This window comes from Pteropus alecto, unplaced genomic scaffold, assembly GCF_000325575.1.
Source record: "Pteropus alecto unplaced genomic scaffold, ASM32557v1 scaffold288, whole genome shotgun sequence".
Classification (NCBI taxonomy): Eukaryota; Metazoa; Chordata; class Mammalia; order Chiroptera; family Pteropodidae; genus Pteropus; species Pteropus alecto.
Genome location: NW_006442124.1, coordinates 3,026,940 through 3,042,504, shown reverse-complemented (window position 1 = coordinate 3,042,504; position 15,565 = coordinate 3,026,940). Strand labels below are relative to the sequence as shown.

General features: G+C 35.3%; 1 protein-coding gene across 4 annotated transcripts in view; it reads right to left on the bottom strand.

Annotated features, from left to right (window-relative positions):
* The window catches only part of MRPS9 (mitochondrial ribosomal protein S9), a 58,352-nt gene extending 45,761 nt beyond the window's left edge, over positions 1 to 12,591 (bottom strand). For 2 of the 4 annotated variants that reach the window (XM_006920791.3, XM_025039084.1), the window contains exons 1-2: positions 12,418 to 12,590; positions 4,069 to 4,248 (exon numbers count right to left, since the gene is read on the bottom strand). In XM_006920791.3, coding sequence (XP_006920853.1) covers positions 4,069 to 4,248; positions 12,418 to 12,552 — 315 coding nt within the window. In that variant the 5' untranslated portion in view covers positions 12,553 to 12,590. Of the gene's footprint in view, positions 1 to 4,068; positions 4,249 to 7,654; positions 7,830 to 12,417 lie in introns of those variants that run through there. The other 2 variants (XM_025039083.1, XM_025039086.1) reach the window with 2 other exon arrangements.
* Positions 12,592 to 15,565: the final 2,974 nt, after the last annotated feature.

Below are 15,565 nucleotides of genomic sequence, written 5' to 3'. Positions count from 1 at the left end.
CAGTGAGCTAAATATGCCTCATGTACATCCAAAAAGGTAGTAAAAGAGATGCTCAAAATAGCCTTAGTGGTAAACTCAGTTGGGTCACAGGATCCTCCTATTGCGAACAATCACTGAGGAACATGCAGGTCACACGGAGAGAGGGGACGGCCATTTTAAGAAGCAAATAGTAATAAAGAAAAAAAAAAAGTATCCCCTCACTCCCAAATCCCAGGCCCAGATGGCTTCACTGATGAATTCAACCAAACATTTAAAGAAGAATTAATACCAATTCTTCAAAAATTCTTCCAAAAATAGAAGAGGAGAGAACACTTCTCAACTCATTATGTGAATCTAGTATTACCCTCATGTCAAAATCAAAGACATTAAAAGATCAGCATCAATTAGAAGCAAAAATCCTCAGCAAAATGCTAGCAAATCAAATCTGGAAACACATTAAAAAAAGATTATCCACACTGACAAAGTGGGGTTTATTCCAGGAATGCAAAGTTGGTTTAACACCCAAATCGATTAATGTAAAAAACAAACGAATAACCTGTATCCTTTAAAGTATTAGTTAAGTTTGAAACAAGATAAAATCTCTGATTCGTATGAGTCTTAACTGACACCTAACACTTTGTGTTAGCTCGAGGTCATTATTAAAAGTTTTACTATTCATAATGTTATTGAACAATGTTAAAAAACAAACATCTATATTTGCTTCTGTCATTCCCAGGACAAATCTATAGGTGAAATGAGACTGTGCTCTATGACTGACTTGTGATTTGTTATGTCATAAGCTTTTTTTGGATTTGTTTGTCTCTTTAACCCTAACAATAACACGAAAGTAGTTGTTACTATTTTAATTTAATAAAGACAAAGAAAATTAAAAAATCAATTAACATGACACACCATACCGATAAAAGCCATGATCATCTCAAAAAAAGCAAAAAAAAGCATTTAACAATATCCCATACCCCTTTATGATAAAAAAAAGTTTAACAAACTAGGTATGGAAAGAAACTTCCTGTATCAGATAAAGAGTATCTGTCAAAACCTATAGCTACCGTCATATTTAATGGCAAAAGACTAAAAGATTTCCTCCAAGATCAGGAACAAAATGAGGATGTCCAATCTCACCATGTCTATTCAACACTTTTACAGGTGCTAGCCAGGGCAATTAGACAAGAAAAAGGAATAAAAGGCATCCAGACTGGAAAGAAAAAAAGTAAAACTATTTCTATGTACAGGTGACATTTTATATACAGAAAATTCTAAGAAATCCACTAAAAAACTATAAGTAAATGAGTTTAGCAAGGTTGTAGGATTCAAATATTCAAAAATTAATTGTATTTCTATCACTTGCAATAAAGAATCCAAAAATAAAATAATACAATTTTACTGAAAATTGAGTTTTTTAAAAAAGAAATTAATGCATTTAATATAAGCATAAGAAAAAGTATTCCTAAGGAACAAATTTTTTAAAAATACCAAAGTTAAACTCAAAACTATAAAACATCATCAACAAAATAAAAGAAGATCCAAATAAACAGAAAGATATCCCACGTTTACAAATTAGAAGGCTTAACATTAAGATGGCAATACTCCTGAACCTGACCTAGAGATTTGACACAATCCCTAGTAAAATCCTAGCTGGCTCTTTGCAGAAATTGACAAGCTCATCCTAAAATTCATATGGAAATTCAAGGGGTACAGAATAGCCAAAATGATCTTGAAACAGAAGAAGAGAGTAGGAGTACCAGCACTTCCCAGTTTCAACATTTTAGTACAAAGATATCTAGACAACTTTGTGATCAAGACAGTGTAATACTGGCATAAGGCAAAACATATAGATCAATGAAATATAATTGAGAGTCCAGAAATAAACACTCATGTTTACAGCCAATTGATTTTCAGTAAGGATGACCAAAAAAAAAAAAAAAAAAATTCAATGGGGAAACAAGTCTTTTCAACAACTGTCATGGTGATAACCGGATATCCAGATTTCCACATGTAAAAGAATGAAACTAGACCCTTATCTCACACCCTATATAAAAATTACCCCAAAATGAATCAAAGACCTGGGTAAGAACTAAAACTACAAAACCTTCAGATGAAAACATAAGTGTAAATCTTCATGACCTTGGATTAGCAATGGTTTCTTAGGTATGAGACCCAAGAGAAGTGAAAACATATGACCACACAAAAACTTTTACAGACATGTATATAGCAGCATTATTCAGAGCCAAAAATGGAAACGATCCAAATGTCCATCAACTGATGAATGGCTAAAAATAAATATGGTATATCTATACAATGAAAAACTATTTGGCAATAAAAAGGATTGAATTGACACATGATAAAACATAGATCAATCGTGAAAACAATATGCTAAGTGAAAGAAACCAGTCACAAGAGACCACATATTATATGATTCTATTTCTATGAAATGTCCAGAAGAAGCAATTCTATACAGACAGAAAGTAAAAAGTAGTTGCCTAGAGCTGGGTGAGTGGGGGAAGTTTCATCATGGGTGATGAAAATGTTCTACAATTAGACTGTAGTGATGGCTGTACAACTCTGGACAGACTAAAAACCAGTGAATTAGATGATATGTGGATTACATTCCAATAAAGCAGACACCCCCCCTCCAAATAAATAAATAAATAAATAAATAAAAGGAAACAGCAAAAGAAGTGGTCTTAAGAAAGAAAATTTAAGGGAGCAGAGATGTAGAGATTATATCTCAATTTGGAAAACACAATTTGTATAGTACGACGATTGTGCCAAGACATTGACTCTTTCCTTATCTTTTTAAAAAATACATATTATTAAATGGGGAAAGACAAGATCTTATTTTTTTTGTACTTTTCTTCAATTCTTCTTGAAAGTCATCATTTTTTGAGCATGTAGCTAAAATTAGGTAATATATGCTAGATACTATCAGGTGTCCATTATCTATGAAATAAGGCTGATATGAAGAAAGAACACTAGGTTCAAAGTTTAAAGTTTTAGAGCTTTTACCTTTATCCATACGTATATATTTAATGCTTATCCTTCTCTTCTAAAAATGGAGCAATACCTACACTACCTATGATAAAACCAGTGTTATAAAAATATAGTTTCTTAATATATCCCAAATATTGTCCAGATTACCATAAGGTTCAAAAACAAGACAGCAGCTATGAGGTCAATAACTCCAAATCGCCTGGACCTAGAAAGGCAATAAGCTATCCTTCTGGCTTAGCAAAGATGTTGGTCTGGTGCCTTAAAGAGGTAATTAAGAACCATTCACAAGTAACTAGGAATGGTATACAAAAATATGAGAAACAAACTAAAATGCCTAAAACCACAAAATGATTAAAACAATAATATATTTAAAATCATATAAAATGTTAAATCTATACAAAGATGTTATTCTTCAGTTAAATATAAATCACCATGGGATGTTATGTTACTGTTCAAAAAATTAGAACAAGCTTCAAAGTCGTTAAATTTAAGCTCTTTTGCTAGCTATTCTGGCATGCCTAGCAAAAAAGTAATATTGATTATTACTACTTTTATTGGGATAATAATTCAAGAGTGGGACAGGAATAGCATAGTCTAATCTATTCTCAAATCACTTAGAACATTCCCTCACTTTGAAAATTCAAATGTAGAGTTAAATTGATAAAAAAAAACAAAAAAAAAAAAACATGGGGCTTAAGGTTACTAAGGCATTTCCTATAAAACTGACTATTTCCAATACCACTGGTTTTATCATTTAGTAAGAAAGCTAGATTTAAGACTATACTCTAAGTATTTCCAATTGTGTATAAGCATTCATAGTGGTTCCTATGACCCTCAATCAAGAAAAGTATCTACTTCTAGTTAAAATCTAAAAACTCACCATGTTTTATGATGCTTCAAATACAGAGTAGCACCTCTCTTTGAAACTACAGTTTCAACTTGCAAAGTATAGTGGCATTTCCCTTATTCTGACAGTTTGATTAAAATTTACACACAGCTAAAGGGCTCAAGCTGAAGAAGGGCGCTTTCAACATCTAAAACTCTACGCAATCACTTCCCCAACAGCGTAACTGTACTTACATCAATATCCTCTTGGGTAAAAGTTTCTGGATCTTCTCCCATCATGTTGGCTAAATGTCTCTTTCCTATGTTGAATTCCTCAATCTGCTTTTTAATAAAATCCGCTGTATACATTTCACATCTTAAGGCTGCAACATTTTTCTTTGTTGTTACAACTGTGGTATGTCTTAGCCTTAATATCTAGCAGAAAATATAAAGAAAAAGAAAAAAATTAAATTAAACAACAATCTTGTAGGCTACTTTCTCCATTTAGAACAGGATATTCAAACAATTGTCTTTTTTATTATGGTACTTAGTTGGCAGGAGTCTGCAAACAAGGTAAAAGTCCTATTAAGAAAGCTGTTAGAGCCAGAGGAGAGAAAGAGCAATTAGGGGAATCGTTTTATAAACTATATAAATGTCTAACCAATGTATACTTGAAAATAATAAAACAAAATTTTTTTAAAAAGCTGTTAGAAATTGTCCTCTGCTCAAAAGCTTGCTTTTAAAAGCCTATGCTTACAAAGTAGTTTAAACTACTCTCATTTCAAACAATTAAAAGCAAAACTACTTGTAAGTGATATGCCACTTCCTTATCTACTACAAGCATCCACGTTTGATACCGATTGGTCAATGTCAGCTAGTTGTGATATTTGACACACACAGAATAGTGATGTGCCACTCCCTTAAAAAGAGGCAAATGTTAAAAGAAAAAAAAAAAAAAAGAGGCAAACGTTCCTGCAGACAGAAACTAGTAAGCAGAAGACATGGGAGTATAGAGGCATGTACTTGTACTTGGGAACAGCACCTTAGACTGCAGATACCTTTCTGAAGGGTACAAATGCAGCCTATCTTTAAATACCTTAAAATAATAGGGTTGGCTTAGTTTGAGACTTTATTCCATGGTCCTTATTTTAAGCTGACACAATGAAGAAACTGCTTCACTAAATATCGAAATTTCTTATTAATTTGGTTCATTATTCTATGTAGAAATAAGGTCATTCACATCCTTTTAAACAATCAGTAATGATAGGACACCTACTGTTACTCTTTTATGCTATGGCACTAGGAATTTCCCAAGGCATTAATACCAAAGAAACAGAAATCTACATCTACACACTCTGTAATATTTTGTCGATCATCTTTCCAATTCCTATAAATTTCCCTTGTATGTTTCAGTGTTATAGTCAATGCACGATTTAGTTCAGGAAGGTAGACCGTACCCTTCAACATTGTAAAGTGCTCCATTTCCATGCAATACTTTTATCTTGAATTCAATTCTGTTGGATCATAACACTGCAACCCTTTTAAACTTCCATTTGTACTTCCATTTGCACATTCCACTCACTGCCCACATTTTTTATTTTAATTGAGTCATTTTAGGTTCTGTTCCTTTGACTTGATCTGAGTTTTTAAATACATGAGAATATCTCATTTAAATGGGTTTTAATATATTGTCTTATTTTTCATTTTATCTTTTTTGTATCCTTTCTTCCTATTTTCTTTTACTATATGCTCTGTAGCTTTTTAAATTTATCTTTTGATCTGGTAAGCACTATACGGCCTGCTTTTATTTTACTAGTGATTATCTATATGTCTCTGAATAAAATGTTTACATGTATCTCTCCTACTAACTTCAGAAATAAACAATATCCACTGAATTCTCACCTACTTATTCTGTTCTTTTTCAATCACAGCAATTATCCATTATTCTGCTCTTGATATATAGCAGCTTCTTTAGTCTTATTCTTGACCCTTTCTGCGGTCTATGATTTTTAAATCTTTACTCCACATTTTTGTTGTTGTTTGTTTTTCATGTTTTTTTGGCTTTTTTTTTTAGTTTTCTGCAGTGTCGATTCTTGAGCCACTCTGAATTTTTAGCTTCCTATATCACTTCTATCTTCAAAATTCTTTCCTAATCGTTTATTTTACTCATATCTTCTTGTGTGATCCTGTTTCATAAAACTCTCCCTCACCCAAACTTTTTAATAAATGTTCTTGACAATGTGAAGTAGTTATAATTCTAGCATTTTATCGAGTAAATATTCCCTTATATTTTCTTCGTCTCTCTCTTCCACATTGCTCTTTTTCTTCTTTTGTTCCTACATTTTAGCATCATTTCAAGTAAAGAATTTGAGTACTGGCTTGAAGACTCATTTCTTCACTTGATTTAAAATTACCCTGGGTCTGTCTATATTCTCCAGAGTCTATATTCTCCAGAGTTTGTGACATGAGGTGGTAGCTTTCGTACTTTTAACATAAATGAGGCTTAAAAAATGTCTGTAAACTTCTTTATTGTTGTTCATTTAGAAAGGGCTTTTAAAAAAAACATGTCCATAATTTCCTACTTTCCATAAAATCTCTTTAGGATCTTTAGAATCTTTTCGAAGATATCTATACATACTGCTTAAGAATATGATATTCTGGAAATTCATAACATTTATTAAAGTTACAAAGCCATCACATAAGTACCAGACTATTGAATATATTAAATCTTTTGCATTATTCCAGCAATGAATTCATACAAAAATACTTACATTTGAAGGAGTCCATTATTCATTAATACAATCTATTAAGTTAGATGAAGCTGAGTATGAAATGACCAGATCTTTAGCTAAGAACAACAAGAATTCCTAGAGAGAATTTATTTTGCCATTGTTAAGTATAATTACCAAGAAAAATTTTTTAATGGTTCTATTTCCAAATGAAAAGCTATGACAGTGAATTTTCCTGACTTTGTTTTTACAAAATTGTATAGCTACAACTTGACAGATATGTTTTTTTTTAAGATAATCAGTGGGTCAGATGACTATAATTTCAATCAAACAGATTGCCAAAGAAGCAGACACATCCTGACAAAGCAGTGATGCCCCAAATCTGGCCAAATGCCAGGGCTACGCACTACTTTAGTGGTATTACAGCAGTATTAAGGAGTTTCCTTTTTGTTCAACTGGATAAAAATGAACAAAGAAGAATCTGCTGCTAATTTGAATAGAAAAGGTAAAAAAAATACTTTGAGGAATAAAAAAAGGTAAAGACTGAAGTCAGATTAGAGAAAATGTGTAGAAAAAAACAATAGAAAGACTACAAGAGAGTGATTACGGTAACCTTTTTGAAGAGGTTTATACTTTTAAAACTAGCGGTTTCTGGATTCAAGCAAAAGAAACTGACTTTGCTTTACTTAAACAAAAGAGACATTTCTTAGAAGGCTAATAGGAGCCCATAGGGCAAAACTTGAAGCAGGAAGGATTCAAAGCATCTTTGACAGTTAAAAAGCAAGAACTACAACAATCCACGGCAGCACATTCAGTGAAGTCAGAATGTGGCCATTTAGATAAATGGTATTACAATCACCCTTGTCTCTCTGCCTCAGAGCTCAGGGGAGGGAATATGTAATGCAGCTACCATGGGTCAGGTGCTGCAGATTATAGTTCTGTACTGTATCCAGTGGGGAAGAACTCATTCTTCCTGAGACTGAGGTGCCGCTACAAAGGGGAAAAAAATGCCAGGTTAAACAAACGAGGAAATCTACTGTACTACTTAAGCAAAACTCATCATTTATATCCATTCCACAAGCGACTTAAATTAAGAGACTTAACATACTTACCAATCAAATGACGTATGTGGACGTTGTTTGAATCCCGATTTAAGCAAACCAACTATAAAGTTGTTGTTGGGACAACCAGAGAAATTTGAACATTGAATGGGTAATAGATTATATTAAATTATTGTTCATTCTATTAGATGTGCTCATAGTGGCATGGATACTTTGTTTTTTAAAAAATCTTTACATGTTAGAGATGCATATTTAAGTACCTGTAAAATAACAGAAAGTCTGAGAAATACATTAAAAGCCTCTAGAAAAAAAAAGATAGAGACAGATGAAACAAGATTGGCAAAATATTAATAACTGTTGAAGCTGGTTGACATATACACAGGATTCATTATATTTCTCTACTTTTTTATATGCTTGAATATGCTTTATTTCTAATAAAATTCTAAAAAGTAAACTATTTTATAAGTTCAATTAACAAATTTGAGCAACTATGGGCCAGGCTATGTACTAAATTTTAACAGAAATAACTGTAAAGGAAAATCGAGTGGTATAAAAATGAGAATGTTGCTACACTGAGACAAAGAAACATGCGGCATGGTAAAGATGTAATTTTTTCATTTAAGTTACTAATCTTACTTGGCAAAAAGTAATGTAGCAGGTGTTCACACGTACGCAAATGTGCATACACACACATGGAAACCCACATATCCCTATACATAAGAACTCTTCACAAGTTTAATTCAAGAAACAATCAGTGAGCATCTAGGAGACATCTGTAGGCACTGTGCTAGGTGTCACCATGGGGGATATACAGGTTATGTTATTTTTCTCAAGAGTTTTATAAACCAACTATAGGGGAAAGACCTAAACGTATGAGCCACTTAGACAATAACAAAAGAAGTGTGTGCGGGTCTTTCACTGTTGTAGGAAAGTAGACTTCCACCTGGTGGTCACACTTTTGTGCAGTCCCCTCCCCGCGAGTGTAAGCTGGACCTAGCAACCTTCTCCTGTTGAACAGAATACTACTAAAGTGATAGAATGTCATTTCTGAGATTAGGTTACAGAAAGATTCTGTCTTCTCCCTTTTTTACCCTCTCTTGAAAAATCTGATGGAAGCCCTATGTAGTGAGCTGCCCCAGAAGCCCATGTGGCAAGAATGACGGCAACAGCCAGCCCTATTGCCTAGGAGGGCATGTACACTGCTAACACTCACACCGAATGATCTGGAAAGTAGACTTCCACCCTCCAGCCTTGAGATGCCTGTAGACACAGCCAACACCTGAGCTGCCTCCTTATGGGAGACGCTGGGCAGGAGAACCAGTTAAGCTGTGCCTAGAACGGTGATTCACAGACACCGAGATAACAAATATCTGTTATTTAAAGCGGCTAAATTTGAGGATAATTATTATGCAGCAATAAATAACTCATTCATCATCCTAATTACAACAATAAAGCACGGTTTAAAAAACTTCACTTACTTTATTTTATAAGAGAAAAAAAGGTGGGAAAGATGTTAACAGCTATCATTAAGTTCTCTTTAATTTGTAAACTGCTACATAAGGAAAATGCAAATTGTAGTGTCCGGATATTTTCCATAATTAAAGTAATGAGGAGCACACTAAATTTATCCTTAAAAGGACAGGATGAAATATCAAAGAGAATAACTTATCCTACCAAAAGGGCTTTCTTTTCCATTGCTAGTAAACTGAAATTTTTAAAAAATTCAAAAATTATGTGGAGGAAAACATAACTAATTTACAGAGCTGTATAAAGCATTTGATACAAATGCAAGTCAATTTTTAAATTTGTTTTTCAAAGAGTTTTTTAAAGTTTATTAAGACACTACTGTAAACCAACTAGATGCTGTGATAAATATAGAACATTACAACCTTCAGGAGCCCATAAGATGAAATGAGAAGATACTTAAGACAAGGACAGCAATGTTCTTACTAAAACAAACAAACAAACAAACAAACAAAAAACCCCACACATACACACATACACAGATGAGCTCAGTCACCAAATGTTATCGATCACCCTTTTCTGGTAGATAGTCCAATTCAACAACGGCATATTGGCTCAGTAAAATCAGAAAGTTTAAGTACTAAGAAAGTGCTTAGTAGAAAATAAAATTAAAAGGATGTATTATTGATATTTTATAGTAATACTGTTCAAAATAGAAATTGGTCTATTGTTTTTCCATATTACAAAAGTCAGAAATATTATAGAAAGCTAAATTAGCATTCCTACATTAAATTATATTAATTGAGGATTTAAGAATTCATAGGTAACCTTTGTAGTACACAACTATAAACTGCTTATAATAGTTTATATAATAATATAAGACAGATAAATTCAAGTACTTTAGTGCAGCAAAACAGATCATCATCTGGACCCTGCAAAACTTTCCAGTCCCGTCTGTCACCATTTTCTCATCAATTATTATACCTATTATAATTACTACACCCAATTATTTGTTTGTCAACAGAATCCACTGACTCTGTACATCTCTGTCCCTTGTGTACCTATTACATCTTTCTAGAACAGAATATTTCTTTATGCATATAGTTCCTAAGGACTCTACTGTCACCTCCTCTGTGAAGCTGCCCATGGGTCGACACAGTACGACCTGTTTGAAATAAGCATTGCACTTCTGTGCTCTTCTGTGCTCTTCCGTATTTACCTCTGTAACCCTCACAGTACACTGTACGTAGATCCCTGATATTCACGGGCTTATAATCTAAAAAGTTTAGCCATTCATGAGTAAGAGTCCTTCTTCCAATCAAAATTTGGGACACTCAGATATTTGCAATTGTATTGTGGCATTAATATGAAACACATGTGCCACAAGATTGGCATGCAGGAAAAAAATCTGCTAGTAAGGGTCCCAAATGAGCACCCAGGAGTCAGAGCTTAACAAAACTTGTTTCTTTTTCCTTGTTGCATCAGTGTTCTCACTGTGACCCACAGGAATAGCTACTGTTTATACCACCACCTAGTACACACTTACACATATAAACAAAATGCAAAAATATTTACACTGTATGAGACGCACTTTATTACTATTATTCTATTCTTCCTCTCTTCTTTAAGTTGTCTGGAACCTCTGAAGGGATTTCATAACTAATCAGTTATGACCCCCCCCCCAAAAAAAAAACAGGTATAGTGTTTCAGGTACTTAAGAAATGATTAATATTTTTGTTATTTTATGAAACATGGCCCCTAAGAGAAATATAACTATTAATGTTGGAGACGGAAGTGAAGAAATATTAATATTTAAGACAGACAAGCTCTGTGCCAGAAAAAGCTTTATGAATGTCTTTAACCATATATGTGTATGTATATATGGTTATATAGTTATATATATAATCTTTAAAAGTCTAATGGGGTCAGTAAAGTCTTTCAGTTATATCTGAGCTGTACTTCATATGGTAAAACATGTGCTGTGGTGTTATTCAGGAACTGGGGATTCAGCTGTCTCAGGATCATGCCTTGAGAGAACTAAGGTTGGATACTGTTCGCTAATTGTTGGTTTGACTATGATGTGTTTACTTCACAGTGCCTGGCTCAAGTAAAGTGCTCAGAAGTATTTGCCAAAGGGGGATGGGGGAGCTTTCTTTCAAGAGTGGTCAGGGATATGAAAATTAAAGTAACAAGAAGAAAATTTTCACTCATCTTATTGAAAAAATAGTAACAATACCTAATGCACGTAGAAGAGAGGGCACTCTCATATATCAGGGATTAAATGTGAATTGCTACAGCCTTTTGGAAAGCTATAGGGAAATAGCTATTAAAATTTAAGACATACAAATCTTTTACAGCAAAAACCTCACAACTGGAACTCTCTTCAAAAGAAATAAAAGCTAGGGTTTACTGGACATTTTATTAGTGAGAAGAAAATGGAAAGAAAGCGAATGCCCATCAATTATTAAAATAACTTTGATACACTCCCACCACAGAATATTATACAAGTTAGATACACAATAGGTGACTTGGAGAGGTTTCTATTACATATGTAAGTTAGAGAAGCAAAAAATACAATGGGATCCATTTTTTAAAAAGTATGCGTATGCATGTATGTTTGTATATAACTAAAAGAACATAGAGGAAGTTATACAAGGGTATATATATAGGTTCAGGAATTCCAGAGAGGGAAAGTTAGCAACCCCCCTCACTGGTACACACATGAAGTGTCAACGATAAAAATATTCTGTATGCTACAGTCCCTTTTATAGATAATTGTGGGTATACAGAATATAGTCAAAAGAAATACAAGAAAAAATTTAAATTTCCATAATATTTTCCAATAAAAAGTAAAAAGAAAAGTTTGATGGATAAATGAATGGATGTAAGAAAACAGAAACTGCACAGATGGAAGGAAGGGACTTTAAAAAGTCACTGTCTAACCTCACCACTGTGTGACTGTCTCCACTGAGTCTTCCAGGCCACTGCAGGAGTCCAGTTCTCATTCTCCTCCTCCCTTCCGGACCGCGGGGCACGCGGGAAGGAGGAGACCCAACATCATACCTAGGCAAGGACTCTTCTTTCCTTGGCAGCCAAGTCAAGGGAAGGGACGCTCTAGTTCCTCCTGCAGGTAACTTCGCCCCTCAGTGCACTCTGCGAAATCCTGAAACCACCTCCAAAGTGGTTGGTGCAAAACAATACCCACTTCTCTCTCAACCTCAGGCTCTACTAAGTACCTAAGGCCCTAGGAACTCGTCTGAGGGCACCCGAGACACCAAGGGAAGGTGGCGACGCTGGCTCCACATCCTTGCGCTATAAGGATCAGTGCTCCCGCTTCTCCCAGGCCTTACCTGGGATGCGAAACCTGTTTGCAAGTCAGCAGTCGGGGCTTTCCAGAGGCCTTGTCCCGGGGCCAGGCTAACTCTTCCCCTGAGAAGGAGCCGGGAGGAAATTGCAGCACCGGAGGACACACAGGAGGCCGCCATGTTGACTGTAGAGGGTGCAGAGGGCGGGGGCGGGGCCTAGGGACTGCGCAGGCGCCAGTGGGTCGGGTTCGCGAGGTGGTCGAGTAGAAGTTTTCTCAAGATTATTGAAACAGGGGGCGTGTCCTGCGGCTGAAGGTGGCTGATAGGGTGCTTGAGCCCGTGGGGCGAGGCCAATTCCACACCCTGGCCCGCGTTGACAGCGAGCTGTGGAGGGAATGAGTCCTACATCTTGCCCTCTTTCCTCTTCCGCACGTCTTGAATTAAGTCGCTCTCCAAGTCTCCTTGGTACTGACTTGCATGTGACTCTTTAACCAACCCTTCTTTCCCATGGGCACTGCTGCTCCTTCAACCGGCTCACCCTGAACCGCAGAACCTGCACAGCCCGCCCGCACCTCCCTCTCCATGCTCCTCCTCTCTGCTCCGCTCTAATGCCGACGCTCCTCTCTTCCTCGCGCAAGAGTGGACTCCAAGCCTTGGTTCCTGTCTGCCTGCTTTCCTGGCATGGGTATTCCCTCCTCTCTACCCTTCTCCATTTTTCAAAGTCTCCACCATCCATCCTGCAGCAACTGCCAGGCCACTGGGTTCCATGGCACTCTTACGTTGTTTTTTTGAACTATAATACTAACAGGCTAAACCGAAAACCTGTGAGGACGAAACGCTGTCCTATCTTTGCATGTCCCTGTAGTGTTAGTACTAAGCCTTACTTCAGACACAATCAGAAATAAATAAATAGGTGTTGAAGAGAGATGAGTATGTTTTACCTTCTGAGCCGTGTGCTCCTGACGGAAACTCCCCGGGCGCTTTACACGGAATACACATTAAATGGTGTAGTAAACAGCTCTGAAAGGTTTCCAAACGTTTAGGTTTGAAGGATCGATAAAACTATAACACAAACTTACAAAAAAATCTGAGGTCACACAAAGTTGTCAAGCCAATAAATGCCACCTACGATCACCATCGTTTCTTAAAACACGGAACACTTTAACGTTAAAAAGGTGGAAATGACATAATCTTGGAATAAAGAGCAGTCCTTTAAATGGAATGCATTTGGTTATATGAAAATCTCACTCTGTAGTTCTTTTTATTATTACCTTTTAGGCTCGTAAAACTTTCATCAGAAATTAGCAGAGGTCCATGAATCGGCATTTGGGAAACACACTTTATAGCTTATTAAAACATGTCTTTAAACAGCAGTTACTACATATTGTAAAAAAAAAAAAAGTTTAAACTTAACTGGAAATTTAATCAAGTAGAAAACAATCAAATAGGTATGTAGAAGCAGAATTTATAGCATTTTTTTAAAATGACATATTGGAGCATGTAAGAACTAAGTAAGTAGTGAAATTAGGTTAGGAATTGTGGAGGTTTTATTTTTTTCTCTAAAATGCATATTACAATCTTTTTCTAGATTACAGTAAAGCAAATGTAATACATTTCCCACTTCTAGGGGCAACGCTTGGACTGCTGCATTAAATTTCTTGTATAACCTTTGAGTTTGGGAACAAATACACCACTGTAGACTGATATTGTGCAAAATTTAGAGGCAGGAGGAAAGATTAGAATAAGAATATACTGATAAACATTTAAAATATTAAAAAAAAAACTAATTTTACCAAACACCTAAAGCTTAGATTCATTCCATTTTTCCCTCATATACTGAGCATCTATTATGGCATAGGCATCAAGTATCCCAGGTACCAGGATCATAAAGTCTCAGAAGTCTAATATGGTGGAGTCATGTCTAATGTGAGAGTTTGTTTCCAAAGTCAGATGGTAAGGTAAACATAAAGAGAGTCAAAATGTTGGACTAACAACAAATGTTGCTAAGATGTAAGATAGCAGGAACTGTTAGATGCTGCTGGTGGAAGCGTAAAATGGTACTGCTCTCCTGAAATCAACTAACTTATCAATGATCTAAAGTTAAGACGAGAACAATCTACAACCCGTCAATTACATTCTTAGGTGTATACCCCGAAGAAGTTCTTGCAGAGTGTACCAGGAGATATACGTAAGATAATTTTTGTAACAACGAAAAAACTTATCTATTGATAGGAGGATGGTTGGATGGATAAGAGCACTACAGAGCAATGACTATGAATGAACCACAACAACACATATGAATACAAATGAGTTTCATTAAGTGGAGAAAAAAACAGTCACATTTATATACATAGTATGATTCATTTACGTCAAGTTTAAAACTGCCAAAACTAAGCAATATATTGCTTAAGGGTTTATGTCTATTTAGTAAGACAATAAAGAAAAGCAAGAGAGTGATAAATACAAACTTCAGGATAGTAAATATCCAGGGAGGAAGGAGAGGGAAGCTATACCCAGGAATCAGCGTCAACACTCCTGCTAATGTTCCTTATTTTTAGATGACTCGTGGATATACAGGTGTTCGTTTTATTATTATTACTGAATTTCTAAACGTCTGTTATAGATGCAAATGACAGGAATCAATTTTCATGTTTCATCTCACCACCCTGACTCACATCGAAAGATGTGGCAGGCTATGGCAGGAGTGCAAATTGGTACAGTTATTTCTTTTTCCTATGTTTTTCATATCTAATTTCCTTACTTCTCTCTCCTTTATCATCTCCTTTTCATTCCCTACTCTCTCTTTTTTCTTGCCCAATGTGATAGCTTAAATACTGAATGATGTAGTCCCCAGAAAATACATACACACACACACCCTTTTAAAGGATTCCTAGAGAACATCTCTAACCACAGAGATTTGTGAATTAATATGAAAACCCTTAGCCTAGAAATAAAGCAGAGGCTTAATGGATTCCATGGATAAGCAAGATCTTCAAAGAATTTTTGATCAAAAATAGCCAAACGGTTCATGAAAAGTGCATTAAATGTGGATCAAAAAATCAGAGTTCTCATCTGAGCCCTGGCACAGACTCCCTCTTTGACACTTGGTGGTTCATTTAGTTTATCAACAACCTACATTTCTCATCAGTGTAATAGGAGGTTGAGGTGGGGGTGGTTTAGACCTGATTCTCAA